Below are 21,359 nucleotides of genomic sequence, written 5' to 3'. Positions count from 1 at the left end.
TGGTGCCCTCCCTCTGCTGCAAGAGCTGCTCTCGCACCTCAACTTGGGAGTGTGAATGCACGCTTTATTTTCTTCTGCTAACAAAGGGAAGCCTTGCCCGGGAGCATTCAATCACGGGCTCTCCTGAAACCTCACTAATAGTGTTCATTTCTGTTTGGCGCGAAATCAGACTCCAGCTCAGTCCATGGGCCAGGGGCAGTGTTGGAAGGTTTTGTCTTCTGGTTCATTCAAGCCCTGGGGCGTCCTCTCTCTTGGTCCCAGTAGGCTGGCAGGATCACCACAACACCCAGTCCCTCTGAGTAGGCTAGGTATGGTTGCTGGAAGTGGGGGAAGTTGGGGAGGACGCAGGTATTAGACAATACCCCATGTGGGGACCCTATCCAGCCTCCCTATGCACAGCAGCGGCCAGTCCCTCCAGGCCCTAATTCTGCTGCTGCCGCCTCCCTCCAGATATTTGCAGCCCTCTCTTGCTCTCTAACTGGCAAATGGTCAGCCAGCTTTTGGGGGATATGGGGAAGACACTGAGAAGGGGCAAAGAATCCTCCTGGGCTCTCGGTCCCTGGCTTAGGCAAGTTCTCTGCTGGGCTGGGACTCTGAGGTCCAGTTGCTTCCACAGCCCTGTTCCTGTCCCACTATCCCTTCACCCAGGTCATGGCAGCCTCCTTGCACTCCAGCCTGCCCAATCAGCCCCAGTGGCTGTCCTGCATCCATGCAATCCTGCTAAGAGTGTCAAAAGGAGCTACCAAATAGCCGACAAGTCCCCTGACCCTCCGGCTTCATGGACCCCTAACACACTGAACAAGTGGATGCACACCAGCCCCTAACTGCTCTCTGCCACCATGTCGACCTGCAGCCCCCAGTGTCCATCAAGCACTTGGAACTCCGAATCTATGCTGGGCCCCTTTCCTCTATTCAAACTTGTCCTCTGTGTCCCCAAAGGGAGTGCCCCCTGGCCTTGGGGACAGTGGCCTAACCCTAAGCAAGGTGGGGCTTAGCTACCCTGCAGTTGCCACTCAACACAGTCCCAGAAAGATCCACTATGCCGCCATCCACCGCCACCCACCCACCCCTTGACTCTTAGGAGCACTGTAATTATTATGGTTATTATTACTGTTGCTGTTTCCTTATCCCCAAGTCAAATATTCATGGCTGCCGTTCCACCATAAATCGTTCAGACTAATGAGTCACAAAGAGACGCTGCCCAGGTCTCTCCCCTGCAATGGCTGCCGCTGCCGCTGCCGCTGAGTCCTCTCTCTCCGGCGTTTTTGGCGCTCGCGTGCTCCCTCGCTCGCCGGGCGCGGGTGATTTATGAACACCGGGAAAATTGAACAAAGCCGCGCGCCCATCCTGTGGTATCTCTGCAGCCTTCCCCAGTGTGAATCAGAGCATTACCAACTGTCTGAGCATCAGTCCCACTTCATCACGAAAGCCAAGATGTGACCGCAGAAATCCCGAACCCAAACTCACGTTTCCCCAGTCGCGCCGCGCTCCCCAGACTCGCAGAAACCCTACGGAAAGAGCCCACGACCCAGCGTGGGTCGGCCAGCTCCGGGTCCTGCCCACTGACGGGCTCTCTCCACCCCTCCTGAAGCAGTTAAAAAGCTTTGGGATATAAATCTGAGGGTGTGTGTTTTTTAAAAAATCAAATAGGAAGTTGGGGGACTCACTTCTGAGATTCATTCCTAGTGAGGGCCTGACGACTCCGATCCATTCCTGACGATCCACATTAATTATTTAATGAGTCACGTGACCACAAAGATTACAATTTCAATATCTCCCCGGAACAGGCGCTACACCTTTATCTGCTGCAACCAGGGTCCTTGTTTGGCATTTTTAGTTCCCAGGCCTCCAGAACCCAGAGGCCCTTGACAGGCTCTGAGGCAGCAATCACCTACAGAAATCTCAAGGCTAGCATATTAGAAATAGTCATTCAGGACTAGGAGAATTGTGGACAGTGAGATGCCCTGACATCCGTTCCCTCCTGAGTCCAGAGGTCAACCCACCTGTCTTAGCACACTGGCTACAGCAGTTTGGTTACATAATTTCCCCAGCTGCTTTGGTGGGGAAAGAAGCCACCCTTGTTCCCTGGCCCCTGGACACCTGAGGCGCCCCCCCTCTCAGTTTCAAGTGAAGCCCAGATGCACATGTCCATTCCAGGAAGAAGAGGCTTCTGCAGAGAAAAGATGTCTGTACACTCACCCCATCCAAGATAAGACCAAAGACTCTATTCAAGCTACATACTGATTAATATAAAGAACTTAAAAGGGAAGCATTCAGCTGCCTCAGTTTCCTTATTGGTAAACTGAAAAGACTGAACCAAAATGGCATCCATCTCTCTTTCACCTTGGACATTCTTTCAATCAAGGAATCTCTTTTAGCCCCAGAAATCAATCACAGAAAGAGTAGGGCTGGCCTGAAAGTGGCGATATGGGAGAGTGGTTACTCCTGGAGTTTGGGGCCTTGGGAAGAAGAGATGCCAGAGTTTCAAGACTGAAGTTTCAGGCTAAAACGCTTCACAGCAGCCCTTGCAGCCTCCCTGCTACTGTCGAGGAGTCAGAACACACTCTCTTCCTTCTCCTTCCCAGCCCATACTCTTTGAAAGAGGAAGCAGAATTATTCTCAGGCTGATGTATAGTACAGAGAAGGGGCAACATGAGCAGCTGTTGGGAAAGGTGAGACTGAGTTCTTCCATACCGGACCGGACCGCAGCTAGGGATGCAGAGACTAAGGAAGTACAAAGAACAGCCTATTGCCCCACAGAACCAACTCATCCACACCGGAAGTCCCAGGTTTCTTTGGGGTTTTCTTTCTTTCCATTTCAAAGAACCGTTTATCTGTTTCTGTGTTGAAAGGGTACTAGGGCAGACAGTGGTGAAAAAAGCAGCACAGTTTGGAAGCTCCAGGTATGGAAAGGGATAGCGGGAAAGAGAGTTGATACCCACTCCAAGGGGAGGAGGCTGAGAGGTGGGGGGGGGGGGGGGTGGTGGTGCGGGCATCCTGGGACAGCTGAATATAAAGTCAGAGATGCTGTCTGGAGGGCCCACTCACCATATATCTAGGTAATCTTCCCAGGAGCTCCATCCTGGGTATTAAGTACTCTACTATGCCTGTCACAGTTGAATTCCTGCTGTAATAAAACACCAGGTATATCGTAGATTTCAGCAAAACTAGGAAAGAGAGCCTGCAAAGTGCCATTTTTCTTCAGGAGGGATAGTGTTAAGTACTTAATTCAAACTGTGACCATTAAAGTGTCTCCAATCCGATTTAGGTTGATTTCAGATGTTGACAAAACTTTTATCTTAGGAGTCATGCACAATGTGGCTCTGTGACTAGAACTGATGAGTGTGTGTTAGAGGGAAGAAGGGGGAAAGAGAAAAAGAAGGGAACATGTTTAAGGGTCATTTTGGTAGGAGACTTACAGAGCTTACACAAAATACTGTCTTTAAAGGTCAAGGGTTTGTGGGGCCCATAGGGCTCACGTTAAAAAAAAAAAACAATTAATGAGATAGAAAATTTGTCCTCTGGGTGAACTCTTATGGTTGCCCTAGCAAGGGGGCAGACAATGCAGGATTTTGAAACACAAAGTGAGATTTTCTAAGCTGTTATAACAAGCTCCCATAAAGACCAAAGCTGAAGCAGGTAAATCATTTGAAGAAATGACATAATAATTTGGATCATTGTGGGTAATTTTGGCTTCGTAAACCTTACCAATACCTTAATAATCAAGACAGCTTGGGCAAAAACTGACATTCCGTCAGGGAATATTAGAAAAACAATCTTGATCTCTCTTTTCTTGGATAGATTAAGAAAATCTCCTTCCACCCCCAAACAAGTGCCTCCATATGAAGTTAATGAATGCCTCCGTATCCCTCCTTTCCTACCAAGGAGAAATATAAGAATTTACCTTAAATGATGATAATCTGCCAATTGAGGTTTTGCAGCTCGACACACAATTTCCACCAATAGTCTACGCATTTTTTGAGCAGAAAGCCAAGATGCTGAGTCTTTGCCCGAGACCACATTATTTGCAAGAAGATCCCTGCTTCTCCACAGACTTTTCCCAGAGAATGCCTTTCAGAATTGCTGTTGAATTACAAAGAAGTATTTATTGTATGAGGTGATTAATGATTCCTGGGAAAATTGCTATTTTCAGCATGATTTAATTTCGTTTTACAAGTACATGTAGTAGGGGGAGGGTTAATAAGTTTTAGGGGCAGTTGCAGGGCTTCCAGAGCTCCCTGGCACCCTTCACTGTTCACACCTTATAAAATGCACTTTATGCCAGGTTTGGCCTGACTTGGGAAGGAATTTATTTGTTTGCTCCTGAATTATCTTGGGGAGGAGGCCCCTCAGAGACTGGTGTCCACTTTCCTCTAAGACCTGGTTTGTTCCCAGGTAGAAATCAGATCACCCTTGCCTGTGGCACACAGACCAGTTGAGGAGTAAGGTCTAACAGCACTGACCACTAGCTATGGGTAGTTAGCCTCTGATGGGGAAATGTGGTTAAAACTCCTTTGATACTGCAGAGGTGGGTGAGACCCCTTTCCCATCACTGCTAAAATTATTACATGAACTAAAAACCATACTCATTCAAGGTCAGGTGATAGTTCTAATATTCTGGGACTAGGGGCTGTTGGTTTTCTCAATCTTGTTGGAGAGTACTCCCTTCAGTGACAATCAAGTTAAATCCTCTTTACTAATTTGTAAATCAGTAAGCAGATACTAGGGCTATGAAGACTGAGAAGTGGGGTTTGATTTCAGCCTTTTGAATCTAAATCTCTAGGTTGCACAGTGCGATCTGGTGATATTTAAGGAAGATGTCCCTAGTTCAGAGTTTGGTTTTCTTCCAACACTTAATACTCCCAGATCTACCTTGCTTAAGGTGTCATTATGCTTAAGGTGTCATTATTCTTTCCTCCGAAGAAACTTTGGAGAGTATACCAGCAAAATTCAGTTTATTTTTAAAGGTCTTGCTTGGAAAAAAAAGAAGAAACGAACAAACAAACAAAAATCCCAAGTTGCAGTTAGTAAAGAGAACCTTAAAAACAGCCAAGCGACAAAAAACAATCTCAACTCTTTGCACAAACTATTTTTTATCTCCAAGGAAACAGGCAGATTAAGTGTGAAGGTGCAATAAATACCAAAGGGACCACTTCTTTCCAAGTGTGCTCAGAGTTCAGCATGTAGAACAGCTGCAGAAACTCGTGGGCCCACAGCACTGCACGGTTTCACCTTTCATTGCAGAGAAGGACACGTTTCTATGCCTTACAGAGACTTGAAGCTTGAAAGCCTGGCCAAGTTTGGGAAGAAGAGAAGCCCTCTCAGAGCTCAAGAGCTTTCCTGCTCTTTGGAACTTTTCCCACAGTGGGTCAAACTTGACAAGAGTTCACCTCAAGTTGAACAAATTATGTGAGCAGTCAGTCCGAGTGAATGCAACCCAAACCATCTACAAGATTTTTACACGAAAGGTCAACCATTTCAATTCAGAGAACTTTTCTTTAATTAAAAGTAGGAAACACACAAATATGTCTTAGAAATTTGTTTCTTAAACAGAGTTTATTCTTAGCACATGGCTTTCTACAGAGCCACATCACAATTTGTACAGCTGCACATGGTACTAAATGCACTCTCCCTTCCAAGATTGTGCCTCAGAATAAGACAATATCCCCATAGCAATATTTTAAATAAATGAAAGGGAAACTAACATGTGTCACATTTACCATCAAGGTCTATACATTTTTGAAAATTAAATAATCTTGTGAGGTCCATAGTGGCTACTCATTTATTCAGTTCAGTACAAGCTTTTATGAGCTGCCTTAAGGAGGGAGGGGAAGGTAAGGAAAGTAGGAAAAGGGTCTGTTTTCTTCTGCTTGCAACAAATGTACATGTTCCCAGTCAACATGAGTTGTGTGACTGGCTTCAGCCATCTCAAAAGTATTTGATGCCAAGCAGTCCTTCTCAGGTACCCAAACCTGGCAGACTTGTCCAGGCCAGCAGGTTATTCCACCAGCCAGCATCCTGGTCATTATCTTCTCTTCAGTGGCAAGCAGTTCACACAGTTTCTTACCCGCAAAACATCTTCTTTTTATTATCCTTTTCTCCAAGTTGAGTTTTGTTTGGGGGTCTGTTGTAGTCCAGATGGGACTGGTGTAGTCCAGATGGGACGGGTGGATGGGAAAAGGGGCAGAAGAGAGGAGAAAATCAGGTGAGGGACAGAACTGGTCTAGAGCTCTGGAAGATTACATAGAGGGAGGAGTGAGTGCGGAGGCGCCCTGGTGGGGGTGAGGATGCAGATGCGGGCTCTGAGTTTGTGGTTTTCCTGGCGGGCCTGCTGAAGCCGAGCCGGAGTTGGAGGATCGCATCTTAGTGTTGGGCAGTTTATGATCTTTCTTCCACTTCATCCTTCGGTTCTGAAACCAGATCTTGACCTGGCGCTCAGACAAGCAGAGCGTGTGGGCGATCTCGATGCGGCGACGCCGGGTCAGGTAGCGGTTAAAATGGAACTCTTTCTCCAGCTCCAAGACCTGCTGCCGGGTGTAGGCAGTTCGGGAGCGCTTGGGCTCCCCTCCATTATAACTGGGGTTGACTGAAAGCCCATAACCCCGAAGGAGAAAGCCAAGGAGGAGGGAGTGGAGGAGAGGGAAAGGAAGAAGAAAGAGAAGGTGGGGTGGGGAAGAGCAATTGGACATCATCATTATATAATAACCTGACACCAAGTTCACGCAAGATACATAAAACGGCAAAGAAAATGTTTCACAGGCTATTGACAACGGGAAACACCCGAGAGCCATAAAGAATAGTGCTGGGCATTGGGGCTGAAGAAAAGCTTCAAAGACACATGGCCTGAAGCCTCTGCCAGGGCAATTAAATTTATGGGGGCTATAATTACTGCCCTAACAGTTTGTCGTCTCGTAAATCTCCAGATAAAGGGACCCCGGGTACAAAAGGGTTCTCACACTGGAATCAGGCGGCTGGCTGGCCCTCACACACCCACATCCCACTGTAGCTTGGGCCAGTTGGGTGCTCCCCTCCCGAGGCCCTCTTCCCCTAGGGGCCTCTCCCCCTGACCCCCGCCCCGACCCTGGAACCCGGCTCGGCCCCAGCCCACCCTTCCGCGCCTCCCTAGCGGCGCCACGTACCGGCGCTGACATGAATCTTCTTCATCCAGGGGTACACCACGGGCTCCTTGCCCTTCAGGCCCGGCGGGCTCTTGTCGGCCAGGAGCAGCGGGCACGCGGGGGCACTACCCCCTGACGGGACGCCCGGGGTGGCGGGAGCCGCCTCGCAGCGCCGCGGGGGCGCGGGGGCCGCCGCACGCTGCTGCGGGGGAGGCGGCGGCAGGACGTGGCTCGCGTGCAGGCCGTGCGCAGGAGCCTTGGCGTGCGCCGGGGGCTGCTCGGGCTGCGGCGGCTGCCCGGGGCTGGCGCCACCGCGGTAGCCATAGGGGTAGGCAGTGTCGGCCGCCCCATGCGCGGGGTAGAGTGCGGCCGCGGGATAGGAGGACTCGCGGGCGGCCCGCGGCGCGTAGTAGGAGGCCGGGGGCTCGCGACTGCCGCCCGCGTGGGAGAGCTGGGGCTGCTGCTGCGGCGGCGGCAGGTGCTGGGCCGCGGGCGCTGGGGGCTGCTGATAGCCGGGGCCCCCGCCCGGGCCGCCGTCTCCGCCGCCCGGGCCGCTGTGCTGCGCGTACTCCTCGAAGGGAGGGAACTTGGGCTCGATGTAGTTGGAGTTTATCAAAAACGAGCTCATGGTCATTAATTTGTGAAGTGCAAAAATACTAATTTTTCTCGCGTTGTCGTTTTTCTGGGCTCGCCGAGGCCCCTCCCCCTCCTGCCTCGTTTCCCATCCCCCCCTTCCTCCTCTCCCTTCCCCTCCCCCGCTGTCAAGCACCCACCCCTCCCCCTCCCTCCGCCGCCGACGCCACCGAAGTTCGCGGCGCTCCTCCGCCCCCGCGCGCGCGCGCCCTCTGTCCCGGCCGGCGCGCGTCCCGCCCCGTACCTCCACGTGACCCGCCCCCGCCAATGTGCGCGCCGCGCGCGCGGACCCGGATCAGGAAGCGCGCGGGCGGGTGATGGATGCTGCTGTCCCACTTCAGCCGAAGGGAGGGAGCTGGCGCTTTGGTCCTCCAACCCCCCAACTTTGAGTCCCGCTGGCAATTCGGGGCCCACAGGCTTCTGGTTCTCTCGCATGCCGGGACCGAGCCCTACGCCTGCCCTGGTCTAGGCCTCGGGGCAGCCATGCGACCGCGGCCCAGCGCTGACCTCGGGCCCCAGGCTTGGAGTCCTCCAGAGTTCGAGGCCGCCTAGGGGAGGGAATGGCGTGGGGACCGAGGCGAGGGGGGTGGTATTCCGTTTTTCATCCTGGCCCCGGAATAAAACGAATGGAGCCAACAGACCGGTTTTCTCACCAACTTATTCCTTCCCCACATCGTGCTCACCGCATCCGCGACCGTTGTACCTTGTTTGAGAAGTCAGGCAGGAGCCAAAAAGGGTGGGTGGGTAAGCAGCTGAGGGAAATCGGCCCCTAGATTTGAAACAAGACTACTCCAATACAACCATGAGCAGCTTTTTTTTTCCTTTTAGAAGCAGAATTGATTTGGTTATTTCCCTAAGAAAAACAAGAATTTCCTAATAGCGTCTCATTTGATGGAAGTGTCGATTCAGAATTAAATATGCTCGAATGTAATAGGTGCGATTGTGAGAGAGAAAGTGGCCCAAGGGTGGGGATAGAAGCGACGATGCCTTCACAAAATCCACTATTGAGACCAACAATTTCCTACTTCAGAACAATCTCCAAGCAAAAACAAGCTAAGGCTATCATAGGCATTGTGCCGACGGGTCTTTTCCCGCTAAGAATTTTGTCTTCGGGTGTTCCTTTTCCAGGCTGTATCTGACTTTAAAGTTATATTTAAAGATAATCTATAATTTCTGAATTGCTGAAAATTAGCATATTAACGATGTCAGTAGCTCTGGAAAGTGGAGAGAGAGGGCTGTTGCCTGCCATTTGGTAATTGAAATTTGATGGGTAAACTAATTATGCCATTATTAACAAATAAATTACTTATTAATTCCACCTAATGTTGATCTTTGAAGTAAATACTGATGCCTTACTCGAAGTATGTACTTTCTCTTTCCTTTTCTGAGTAATAGACACACCTAGATCCTCTTTTAAGCCTAGATTAAAGCAGTGCAAAGTACCATAGTTACCATTCTAAAAATACTTTCATACTGGCATGCAAAGCAAGTATTTTTCAGCTGGTGCACCTTAGTTGATTTTTCAAAGAGCAATATAAACAGCCTTCTCACAACAGTCTAGAACGCAGACAAGGAAAGTGAGAGCCTAAGCCTGGAGACACTTCAAAAGGAATGTCAATTCTGTCTTCATTTATATGGGTTACTCATATGAGTTACTAAATGCTGGAATATATCCATTTGATGGATAGTCTTTAATGCCTGGCCACATAAAGCCTATTATATGGGACTAATCTTTAAACTAATTTAGGAAAAGAGGTTAAAAAAGGGATCATGTTAGCTTTCTAGCTGCAGTCATCCTGAAGTGGTACAAAGAGGTTTTCCACATTTGAAGAGAGTTGTCCATCGACATGGGGCGTCCTAAAAATTTTTACAAATGAAACCTAAGCCACAGACAGAAATCAACACTGAGTGTAATCTTTAGACATCCTCTTTAGACTCAAGGGAAATATCTAGCCTGTGATAGAACTGCCTAAACCAATATCTCTGTACCGCAAGGAAAAATAATATATACACATGTATACTATATAACATGAATAATATATACATACATAAAGTAATTAGCAAAACTGCTCACTGAGCTTCAGGGAAGGAAAAACCTCACAAGGAAATGTTGCCTCCCTCCTTGTGTCATCAGACTAGGGTTTAACCAAGTCTGTTCAATATTATTTACAGACACTAAAACACAAAATTCATGTTGTTTAGCCTCAGAACCTTCTACCCAGTTTCTATTTAAAAGTATTAAGGAGGCTCAGGCACTGTTTTGTATATGGTTAACCTAAACGAGTTAACTGCGCCTGTGTTTTGTGTGGCTCTATTCCTTTAGGAAGATGGGCTTACACAGAATCCCTCCAAGGCCTGTAACTTGTCTTTGTGGTTCCTATCATAAACACAAACGGAGCCAGGACCACCAAGTGTTATCTCGCACACCGACATTTTGACATTTTACTGCAAGATTTATGGCTGTAATAAACAATCTCAGTACCTTTTTTGATCCTTCCACAATCTCTCTTTGCAAGCCATAGCATCATTCCACTGAATGAAATAATCTTTTGAAAAAACAAACAAACAAAAAAAATCTCTTGCCTTCACACAAGATTCAAGACACCAACATAAAGCCAGGAAGAAACTAACTCAATTAATAAATAAACTGAAGTTTACCAGCAGAGTCTTGCCCAAAAGAAGATGGGATGCCCTGAAATCAAGCAGAGTGGGAGCATACAAATCTTCGCACACCAACTGGCTCCAGTCCCAAGCACGGTGAAAGCGTTATCCTTTTCTTGGGAAACTGGTAAGCATATTTCCTCATTTCCATGTGCAGGGATAACATATATTCCTAACGAAAGCTTTCTTAAAATCCCATTAAGTGAAATAACTTTTCATCATGTCCTCAAGTCCCAAATGGAGAAGGAAAGCGAAGGGAGTCCGAGGGAGAGGGAGGGTGAGAGGGAGGCAGTGTTTTGCAGCTTAGTTTGAATTTGATTTGAATTATTTTGAATATATTTGGAACAGCCTTCCCTCTTGAATGCAACCCTGTCCCAAGTTTCAAAGTGACCGAACAGTGACACCGTGTGCATTTTGTTTCTTATTAATCTTACACATTTGACAGTCTTTGTTAAATCACAAGGCGCGCCCTTCACCAGCCGACATTTTCATATTTGTTAGACGCGCTGACCTGAAGTTCACCTCGGCCTTGGACTTTGCGCTTCTAAAAGGTCTATACAGTGCCTTTTAGAGAGCAGGGTGCTTTGCCCAGGTTACTCCTTCTCAGGGAAAATCAAGGCAGGGGTGGGGGTGAGGGGGAAGCAAAGGAAATGTAAACGTTATGGAATGTATTGACTGTATTTGTCCTTTGTTCTCTAGAGCTAGAGTTCCTCAGACTGACTGTTCGCTATCTGAAGCACGTCTCTGGAGCGCTCAGGAGAAAGACTGAATTTCAGAATGCCTGATGGTGGCATTTGAGGGCTTCCCCCCACCCCCCGCCCTGCACCTATACTCGATAGGATTTTAGAGAAGCAATACTTTATCAGCCATTTGATAATCAATTGTTTTGGGGGTAATTTCCTTAACAGTAGTTTATACTAATGAACACAACCCAGGCATAAGTCATATGCAACTCATATTTGGATTAGATATAAATTTTAACCAGGGTTGTGTCAGAGGCCTAAAGATTAAAATCCTCCAAATTAAAAAAAGTAAGCACTCTAAAAGTGATAACTTCTAAAAAAAAAAATAAAAGTGATAACTTATGCAGGTACCTTTTCTTTGACTTGAAAAACTAGCTAAGAGGTGTCTGTAGTTTTTTGAAGCTGACATGTTCCTAAGGTGTGGCACGTTTTTAACCAATAACAAGGTTTTCTAGAAGAGACACATAATTGTCTTTGTGAGGAATACAGGGGGTTTCTGCTTTCTTCATCTCACTGGCCCAGATGTGGTGAAGTGCTTACTGCTGTAACAGCAGTCACCACAGTTGTTCCCTTTCCTCTGTTCTCATCTGGCATAACCCCATTTGGCTTCAAGCTCTTGGCCAGAGTGAAAACTTTACACATTGCACAGTGGAAACAATCTGACTACTTCCAGGAAGGCAGTGTTTGGGAAATATTTATACCACTGAAGGTACCTGGCACCAGCAAATCCAATCAAGCAGATTATAGTGGGATGATCTTAAATGTCCCTCCAAAGATCTATATTCTGAGTAGTTGAATTAGCTTATCTCCAAAGTTAAAAGAAAAACCTAGGGGAAACAATTTCATCTTTCTCTTCTGTTTCCCTTCATAGATTACTTGAAGATCAATACATAGAAAAGGAAACCATGTCCCCCAGAAAATAGATGCTAATGGCACCAGCACTTAAGGTTAATATAGGTGCATGAAAAATAAAATATTGTTTAGCTCTCCAGCTGCAACGCACACACAAGGCATGGTTCCAGTTGGCTTCCCTCACACACTATTCCCTTTCTTTCCTATTCTCCTGCCCTCCCTCCTTAGCTTGCTTCCCCTCTCCTTAACTTTTATTCCAAATGTATTTTTAAGGAGTATTTTCTGGAGAACAGAAGTCTGTCACAGTGGTCTCATGAAGTGATCTGGCATTTGTGGATTTCACCTTCCAAATGGCATATTATTTACAGTTTATTCACCCATAAATTGTAGCATTTCTCTTCCGTTCAATGTAGGGTTAACAATAAGCATAAAGAAAACGTTTGACAACAGTAATATTTTCCTGGTACCAATAAGCATTTTCTCATTGGTGGGGAGGTAGAGGGTTTCCACTTCCTTTCTCCCCTTCCCAGCTCTTAGCATTTAGTGAGTGGAAGTTTCAGAAAAAAAGCATTCTGTGCTTGAAAATGGCAAAGGATACATTTTGCAAGCAGTGCCTGTGTTTGCCCTTGTTTTCACACACTTTTTAGGGATCATTATAGGTACTAACAAGGAAAAAAAAAAATTAGCCCATCAACATCACAGTTTTCAAAGAGAGGAAGTTTCCTTCTCCATTCTTTTCCCTTTGAAGGTATGATGGAACATTGGCAACTTCCTACATAATTTTTTTAAAGGTCCACTGAGTTTTCAGCTTTTTTATTTTGAGACAAACCCACAGATTCCTAGATTCTCCAGCATCTAAGTGTTGGTGTTTCAATAATCTATGCCTATTTACCTGCTGCTGTTCCCTTAGAATGGGAGTGATAATTCAAGATGAAATACAGCATGTATTACTCTTAAAAAGAGGAATTTTCTATCCTTTCCTTCGTAATTGAGGTCATTCAGCCACTAGGGTTCACCTGGAGTCCATACCGTGATACACGCGTCACTCCGAGCCATTTTATCTTTTGTGCTGATAGTCAAGATCGCAGCTCTAACATTGACATCAAACTCTGTCTGGGCAGATGACTAAGAGTGCTGCACAACGTAAACTTTTGACCCTCAACTTTTTGACCTGCAGTTACAACCACAAAGATACACAAATCTATGCCTCTTCTTTCAAGGGGAAGCACCCTCCACAACGGGAGGAGCCCAGGGATGCCCTGCCTCTGCCACTGCCTTTTGGAATAAGAGGGCAAATTGGATATTTTTGTGTGTTTTTAACTGTATTTCCTGTTGAATCGGCCTCCTGCCTCCTTTTGTCATCACTTAAATAGGAATGAGATTATTTTAAAATCACTCATCATTACATTTACTAGGAAAATTTGGAGCAGAAGGCTTTTTCGAGGGGACCCTCGCAAAAAGTGAAAGAAAAAAGAAGATGGGGAGAAAACAGGCAATGGAAGCTGGAGACTTTTCCTTTATTTAAAAATAAAGACGCAGCCCTAATTGTTGGGAGAGCTGGCCCAGGCAGGAGAGTTGACTGTGAACTTGTACTAAAGCGTGCTCTGCTGGCGATTCCTAGGGTGTGCAGATTTATCTTCTCTGCATTTACTTAACCCGGCAGTGAACTGCACGGGCGTCATTTGTTAGGCGATGACAGACTTCACCTCCAGCAAGGGCTGCTTCACAAAATCGCAATAATTACCCAATAACCTTCATAACAAATATTATTACTGAAAAGACCGGTTTGTGGGGAGGGGAACTAGTGGGGGAAAGGCAGCTTTCTTTGCAGGAAAAACACCAAATAAAACAGACCTAGGCAGACCTTCCAGTCCTGGGGTTTAGAATGGCTAGGACTGTGGCTCCCCTCTCCTATGTGGGTGGGAGCCTAGGCAGACCCCCTCAGCCCAGTCTGGAAGCCCCGTGTATAGTTTTGTCATTGTCTAGAAAAACGTTCTGCCTTAGAAGCCAAAGGCATGGCGCCCACAACGTTCTGCACTCTCCATGGTGGGCAAACCTCAGACAGACACCAGAGTGAAGGTGGGAGAGAGGCTTTGAAGGGCATCTTTTAAGCTAAAAGAATTGTTTTCCTCTTTAATAGCCTATCTTTCAGGATGTTATTTGCTCTCCCTTCATTAATTGTTTGGATATAATACTCTTCACGTCTCAACAACTGAACATGACTCCATTTCTAGTAAAAATTTCTGTGTTGTTCTCTCAGAATGCCAACAATGAAGCAGGGGGAAAGAGCTGGAGGAGGGGGAAGGAATCTTGGCATAATGTTGTGAAATTAGACCATGGAAACCCTAACAAACCCCTAAGTAAGTGTGACCAGAAGCTTCCTATTATATTTATAGTTCAGGAAATATTGTCTCTTCAGCCTGTAGAAACAAATGGGCCCCGGCACATTTCCGATGCCTTCTCCTTTTACAAGGCTAGGATCACAGACAGACTCTGCAGCCATCGGCTGAGGCTAGATGTCTTCATAAAACCCTCAGTGTGGCAAGAGATTTTTTTTCCTAGGTAAGTTCCTCTGCAAAAACAACCCCAAAAGAATGCACAAGAAAAAAACAACTTTATCTACAAAACAAGCAGATAACCAGCCATCCTCTTTATGATGCTTCCTATGAAAATAGGAAGAAAAATAATTCCTCCGATACCGCTCACATAGGTCTGACTGGATGCTCTATTTTTTAAAGTCGTTTAACCCCATGTGCGTTGGCCTGCTCTCTTAAACTCTAAAGTTTTATGATAATTACAATAGACAGAATTAAGCAAGCTGACAATATTTATAGCCCATATTTTTTCTTAATGCATGGGAAAGATTTCCCCATATTGTGTGATACTGGTCCAGAGCCTTTCTGACCATTCCCACACCCCAGGGTGGGATGTGATCACGAAGTGGTATGGACACTTCCTCCAGGCAAGTTACCTAAATGAACCTGTCAGGAGCACTATCCCTCTTTTTTTCTGCCACTAATTTTAGTTACCAAGAAATCACTCATGCAGGATCACCAAATAAGTAACTAAAGTAAAACCTGAACCCAGTGTTTTCCATTAAAGAACCCGAAACTCAGAGCAGCAGAACAAAGACTCCAGAATTCTCACAAACATATAATAAAAGAGAACCCAAATAAAGTTAATATTCTGGTTCTGACTAAGATACAGACCCATCATCCTAAGTGCTGAACTATCAATGCTCACTTTAATAGGTTACATGAAAGGACTTCAGAGATTTGCCTTCCCACTACTCAAAAGGAGTGGGACTTGTGGGAGGGTTTCAATTTTTCAAAAAACTTCTGAGGTTTTGCTTTCTGGAACTCTGAGTTTGGGGACATCTGTTGGACTTAGGTTGAGTGAAAGTGGCCTCTGCACAAGAAAATTTGTAGAAATTCCAAATTACACATTATATGTTTCCACTTGAAGGACTTTACTTTACAGTCAGCACTTGCAGAAAACTTCCCTAAGGAGAAAAGCATTTGGAAACAGAAGATCCCAATTTCTGTTTCATTTCTGGACTGGGGGATTTGGCTTAGTTCTTCATCCAGGTTGGGGAAAATCTGCTAAATCCCTTGTGGGTACCCATTCAGAGAAAAGACCCAGGACAGGCCACAGGGTCCCCAGTCATGGCTTTGCCACTGAAGAATGTAGGGGGTTGGGTCCAGAAAGGGTGGCTGAAAACAAGCTGCAACTGTACCCAGGAAAAATTTATCTCACCCATTGGTGCAATATTGGGAACTGTTGGAAACCATAGATTATGTAAATTTCCTGGGATCAAACAGAAAGAGCAGCTAACAAAAGAAAGGCGGAAGTCTCCTACTGACAAACGACCAATTTCTCCCCTAAGCTACCCTTTATGATGTGTGAGGAAAAACAACCTAATGGCTCTGGGGGCTTTTAAGTTGGGCCTTGAAGACACTTCGATTTCCCCCCAAACTTCAGGGCACAGTTTGCAACAGAGAGTTTGCCTGTACATTGAGGGGGAATAAATTTCTCTAATCTTAAGTGTTATCTAGGGAGATGGCTAAGTTGCCTTTTGAGGGTCCTGTGCCTGGATGGTTTAATCCTGCAAAGGAGGAGAGGAAAAGGAAAGAAGAGAGGGCGAAGAAAGGGAAGGCGGAAGAAAAGAAAGCGCTGTAACTCCTTTCATTTAGACTGGGGATTCAAAGACTAAAGTTAAATCCGGCCATAAAGTTTATTGCTTTAGACTCACAGGCGGGTGAGAACAATCTCACCGAAATAAAAAGAACGTGCAGGCAAACAAGGTTCAGGGCCTCATCCCGAGTGTGTGTGGGGGGCAGGGGATACTGAGCCCTCCCCTCAGGTGGGGACCTATGGTCCCCAGCGTCCCGCAGATGCCCGCGGCCTGGACTCGGCCTGGCAACCCTGGGGCCCAGCCTGAAGGTGTGTCCCGCCGGCCCCTGCCACCCTCGGGCTCTACCGAGCCGGCCTGCGACCCGGCCCCGAAGGCCGTCGCCTCGATTCAATGCTGCCAAATGACCCCGGCCCGCGAAGACGTATTGCCACAGCCCCGTAAGGAATCCCGCCAGAGTTCTCCTCGGCCCTGCTCGGCCTTTTCTTTCAAACTCCCCAGCGCGCCCGGGCGCAACGCGGCCTCGGCGCCCGCGGCCTGCGCCCCCCCCCCCCCGGGGCTCCCAGCCCCCACCCAGGGCTCAGCAGACCCCGCAGAGCCCAGCCCGCCAGTCCCGGGATGGAGGCCACCCTGCCCAGTCGCCCCATGCAGGCCCACTAACACACAAAAATCATCTTTTTGCACGCCGGTGAGAGCAGCGGAAGTCATTAACATCCGCGCTGGTGCAGCAATTAAAGTTAGGCCTGGGGATGCGGCGCGGCCGGCGCCTTGCACCGCGGTGCCTCCGAAGCTAGCTCCTGGCTCTCCTCATTTGAGCCAGGGAAAGTCTGCTCTCCCCTTTGGAATTCTGAGGCAACCCCAGAGTTAACTGAACCAGAGAGAGAAAGAAAGATGGAGAAAGAAAGTTTTCAGAGTACAAATAAACTTGAAAGCGCTCAGGGGACGAGCTTACCTTAACTCGGAGGTAGCCATTTTTCAGAGAGTTTTGAGAACTTGTGGTTTGGACACTTCTGGGCCTAAAATTGACAATTTGAATGACCAGGCGGCACACGTAGCCTGCAAAAGAGTCAAATGGAGTCCAGCGTCAGTGAGATTATATGTTATGTGGTATATAATGTTGGATGTCAACTCCCCAAAACCATAAAACTTACTTTAATGGCCCCACGTGACGTTTTATAGCCAGTGAGCCGATCTGTCTGTGCTATGGATGATTTTACGATCTAATTCATAGACAAAACCCTATTCATTTGGCACCCAAATGTCATATAGCCGGAACTGGGGCTTATAAAGTTTACTGTTTTATAACTTTTAAAAGGAAAGACGACATCAGTGTAAGCAGTCGGTAAATGTGCAAATCTCTAGTTGCTGCTTTAGCTGCTCTGAGGCGTTTCCCACTCAAGCTAGGATGGGGTAAGTACCTTCCATTTGTAGCAAATTAATTGTAGCAAAAAAGCCAACTGGGTTCAGGAGGGTGAGGAGTGGGAAGGGGTGCCTGGGTGGTTTAGGGGTAAAGGGTCTGGGGGCCATAGCTTGACACTGCAGCCTTTTCAGCAAGTGGAGGCCTAGGATGGCCTTCAGAGAGAGACAGCAACTGTGTGGGCCCCTGAGGGCCGCTAACAAAGCCCTGGGTTTTTTCTCCTTTTTCTTTTCGTACCCAGCCAGTTAACTTGGTTTCCTCAGAAATGGGCAGGTCAATCTCAGGCTTTGCAAGCACCTAAGGCTTTTCTACCTCCTGCCCTAACTCTCTGCTGGGTCAGAGTTAGGGAGGCCGCGGGTCAGGCTGCTGATTTGAGGTCCCCTTGCACAAGAAGGCTGCTCAGGTAGCCAGACTCACTGCCTCCCCGCATCAAACAGACAGTAGAGCAGAAAGAGCCGCTTGCTATTTGGCACAAACCAGACCAAGAGAACTTACAATAGAAAGTTTATTTTTTGTTTCCAGTCAGTATTTTTTCCTTAAAAACAAATACCAAAAAAAAAAAAAAAAAAAAAGCTGATCACAGTTTGCTTAAACAGCCAGACTTGGACAATATTTGTAACTTTGTTCACAAAAACATACATCACTGAAGCTGCGCTTATAAGAGCCACTTCCAGAGTTCGTGCAAAGGGTCCTACAAAGGCACGCAGGGACACACCGCTCAGAGTCACAGTTTTCGTCACAGAGTCACTAGTCACTACACGTCGAACAAGTTAAGTTGTGTCTCATCAAGTCACCTCTACAACAGCATTAATTACACAAGGAATATAGGTAGTTTGAATAAAAATATCTTTAACAGCTTGGAGCTATTGAGACAGGGACACTTCCACTCACATGCACAGTTAAACAACTGGAGTGCAACACACAACATTGGCACTAAACGAGGTCGAAGGGGGACTTTTTGTGTGTTTTTTCTCTTTTCTTTCTTGTTATAGTTACTTCAAGTAACACAGCTTGCTTCATATAAATAAGTTAAAACATCTATTTTTTTTTTCAAGACAAAGCCATTCAGGACAAAGAGATGAACAGAAAGCATATCTACTTATACAGGCGCTATAATGGCAATAAACAGGCTCATGATTAAAAGATGAATTAGAGCAACGAGAACAGGGCTTCTTCACAGAAGGAACACAAGGGAATTTCAGAAAGTCACCTTAGTACTGACACTACGCGGGATCCGCTAATACTGCTCAGTACTTTAAACGCTCAAATACTCAGGGGCGGAAGGCCCCTCCCGCCGCCGCCATGCTCATGCTTTTCAGCTTATTATCTTTTTTCCACTTCATTCTCCGGTTTTGGAACCAGATTTTAATTTGTCTCTCCGAGAGGCAAAGAGCATGTGCTATTTCAATCCTTCTTCGGCGGGTCAGGTAGCGGTTGAAGTGGAACTCCTTCTCCAGCTCCAGGGTCTGGTAGCGCGTGTAGGCCGTTCGGGCCCTTTTGCCTTCCGGGCCGCCTATGTTGTCTGCAACAGAAAAGTCAGCGGTTTAGCCACCCACTCCTCAGCCTCTGGCTACCAAAAAGTCCGCCAGCTGGAACTGCCAGGGTCCTGGACAGGGAACGTGAAAAAAGCTCAACAAGTCCTCCCTCCTCGCCCGCCCACCCCTCCCTCCCTCCCTCCCGAATTTCCTTCCCTCTTCCTTCCTAGAGAGAAAACAATACGGTTTGGACTCTGGGAACAATCGGCCTATCCGAGGTTGAAGCCGCTCCCCGGAGGATCGCCCGGCTTTCCCCCGTCCCTCTCTTGCCCTTTGGACCTGCCTCTGGCGTCCCGAGGCAGGGCACAGCCCTCTCAGGCTGCCCGACACTCAGACACCCACCAAAGCAAGGCCCTTTTCTGTGCGCCCAAGTGGCCTCCAGGTCACCCTCAAAGTTCCAGCCACGCGAGGCGCCTCCTGTTCCAGCCTGCACGCTTGGGGCGCCTGCTTTCTTTTTTTTTTTTTTTCCCCTTCTTCCCTTTCCTTTCCTGCTCTTCCTCCTGCGCCCAAACTTCAGAATCTCGCCAGCTCTCGCCTCGATGATCCCCCCCCAACCAAGCCCCTTTTCGGGGACTCTAATTAGTAACGCTGTTTCCCCAGCGTAGCCCTCCTCATAAATTATCCTCCCTGACAAGCCCGATTCACGGCCCCTACTACCATCCTCTACCCCTCTGCTCCCTGCTCGACTGGCCTGACCCGTCAGTGCGTTCCGAGGCGCTGGGGTTCGATATGTTTTTGTTTTTCTTTTTGCCCCTCTTTCAACGTCTAAACTTGCCTGGCCAACGGCCCCCTTCCCCCCGCCCACCCCCCCATTCGTGAGCGCCCAGCGCTGCAAAGAGAAGGAGGAAGAAGGAAGGCAGGGGAAGGAGAACGGCGGGGAGAGGCTCCACCGGGCTGGGAGAGGGGAAACCAGGAGAGAGACCGGGAGAGAGAGGGCGGTAAAGGAGATGGGAGGAGGACCGAGAGTCGCACCCCCGCGGCTGGATTTAGGAAAAGGCTGGCTTTACCATGACTTATGTGCAGCTTGCGCATCCAGGGGTAGATCTGGGGTTGGGCGGGCGGCGCCGGGCTCGGCTCGCTCTGCGCGCTCGCCTGCTCGCTGCTGGCGGGGGCGTCCTCCTCGGTTCCAGACGCCGTGCCAACCCCCTCTCTGCTGCTGATGTGGGTGCTGCCGGCGTTGGCCGAGGCGCCGCTGGAGTTGCCCAGGGAGTTTTTCCCGCCGTGGTGGCTGTCGCTGCCGGGCGAAGGGGCCACGGCGGAGCAGGGTAGCGGGTCGGGCGGAGGCGAGTGCGTGGACGTGGCCGGCTGGCTGTACCTGGGCTCGGCGGGCGCCGCGCTGGCGCCGGCCGCGTAGCTGCGGGCGCGCTCCCCGGAGCCAAAGTGGCCGGAGCCCGAGCGGCCGACGCTGAGATCCATGCCATTGTAGCCGTAGCCGTACCTGCCGGAGTGCATGCTCGCCGAGTCCCTGAATTGCTCGCTCACGGAACTATGATCTCCATAATTATGCAACTGGTAGTCCGGGCCATTTGGATAGCGACCGCAAAATGAGTTTACAAAATAAGAGCTCATTTGTTTTTTGATATGTGTGCTTGATTTGTGGCTCGCGGTCGTTTGTGCGTCTATAGCACCCTTGCACAATTTATGATGAATTATGGAAATGACTGGGACATGTACTTGGTTCCCTCCTACGTAGGCACCCAAATATGGGGTACGACTTCGAATCACGTGCTTTTGTTGTCCAGTCGTAAATCCTGCCTGATGACCTCTAGAGGTAAACTCGTGCACTAATGGGGGAGTTGGGTGGAGGCGAGAGGGGTGGCGCGCGCGCCCCAGGCGCGTGCCCGCCGCCCGCCGCCGTCGTTCAGTCGGACTCGAGCGCCACCCGCTGGAGGCAGAGCGCATCGCTCCGCTTCCGACCCGGGGCTGCGAGGGCCGGGGTCGAATTGAGGTTACAGCCCATTATGGCAAAATTATTGCATTTCCCTCGCAGTTCCATTAGGATGTACCAATTGTGAGGCCGTCAGCTGCCGATCGCGTGCCCGGCGAGGATGCAGAGGACTGGGGGAAGATGGTGACTTGAATTTTATTTACAACAACTTTATTTCCCCGCTGTGTAGCCCCTCTTGTTTTTGTGGCGAGATAGGGGTCGGTTCTGCCCGTCGTGCCGACAGCTCTGAAATTTGAAAATACAGATATCACCTTCGGGGAAGCGGGGGGTGGCCATTTAGCCAATTGGAGAAATAAATCCTACCCGCAGCAGCAGTTACA

General features: G+C 48.2%; 2 protein-coding genes across 2 annotated transcripts; both read right to left on the bottom strand.

The window, feature by feature from the left end:
• Positions 1-5,662: 5,662 nt before the first annotated feature.
• HOXA4 (homeobox A4) lies at positions 5,663-7,752 on the bottom strand. The gene is made up of 2 exons (XM_068973157.1): positions 7,140-7,752; positions 5,663-6,586 (listed from the first exon to the last, which is right to left on the bottom strand). Exons 1-2 carry the CDS (start codon positions 7,750-7,752, stop codon positions 6,240-6,242), a joined length of 960 nt encoding a protein of 319 aa, XP_068829258.1. The 3' UTR covers positions 5,663-6,239.
• Positions 7,753-18,149: 10,397 nt separating this feature from the next.
• On the bottom strand, positions 18,150-20,704 carry HOXA5 (homeobox A5). Its single transcript, XM_068972982.1, has 2 exons — positions 20,099-20,704; positions 18,150-19,078 (listed from the first exon to the last, which is right to left on the bottom strand). The coding sequence occupies exons 1-2, from the start codon at positions 20,658-20,660 to the stop codon at positions 18,828-18,830; spliced, it is 813 nt and encodes a 270-aa protein (XP_068829083.1). The 5' UTR covers positions 20,661-20,704; the 3' UTR covers positions 18,150-18,827.
• Positions 20,705-21,359: the final 655 nt, after the last annotated feature.

The sequence above is a fragment of the Capricornis sumatraensis genome, chromosome 5, assembly GCF_032405125.1.
Source record: "Capricornis sumatraensis isolate serow.1 chromosome 5, serow.2, whole genome shotgun sequence".
Taxonomy (NCBI): Eukaryota; Metazoa; Chordata; class Mammalia; order Artiodactyla; family Bovidae; genus Capricornis; species Capricornis sumatraensis.
The sequence above is the reverse complement of the archived record's forward strand: the minus strand, read 5'-3'. Positions and strand labels throughout refer to the sequence as shown.

What these genes read in the sequence shown, in the direction of transcription:
- HOXA4 (XM_068973157.1), bottom strand. Translation starts at nt 7,752, where the DNA reads ATGACCATGAGCTCGTTTTTGATAAACTCCAACTACATCGAGCCCAAG. An exon ending in GAAGATTCATGTCAGCGCCG is followed by an intron (nt 6,587 to 7,139) that starts GTACGTGGCGCC and finishes ATGGGCTTTCAG; the next exon opens with TCAACCCCAGTTATAATGGA.
- HOXA5 (XM_068972982.1), bottom strand. Translation starts at nt 20,660, where the DNA reads ATGAGCTCTTATTTTGTAAACTCATTTTGCGGTCGCTATCCAAATGGC. An exon ending in CAAGCTGCACATAAGTCATG is followed by an intron (nt 19,079 to 20,098) that starts GTAAAGCCAGCC and finishes TTTCTGTTGCAG; the next exon opens with ACAACATAGGCGGCCCGGAA.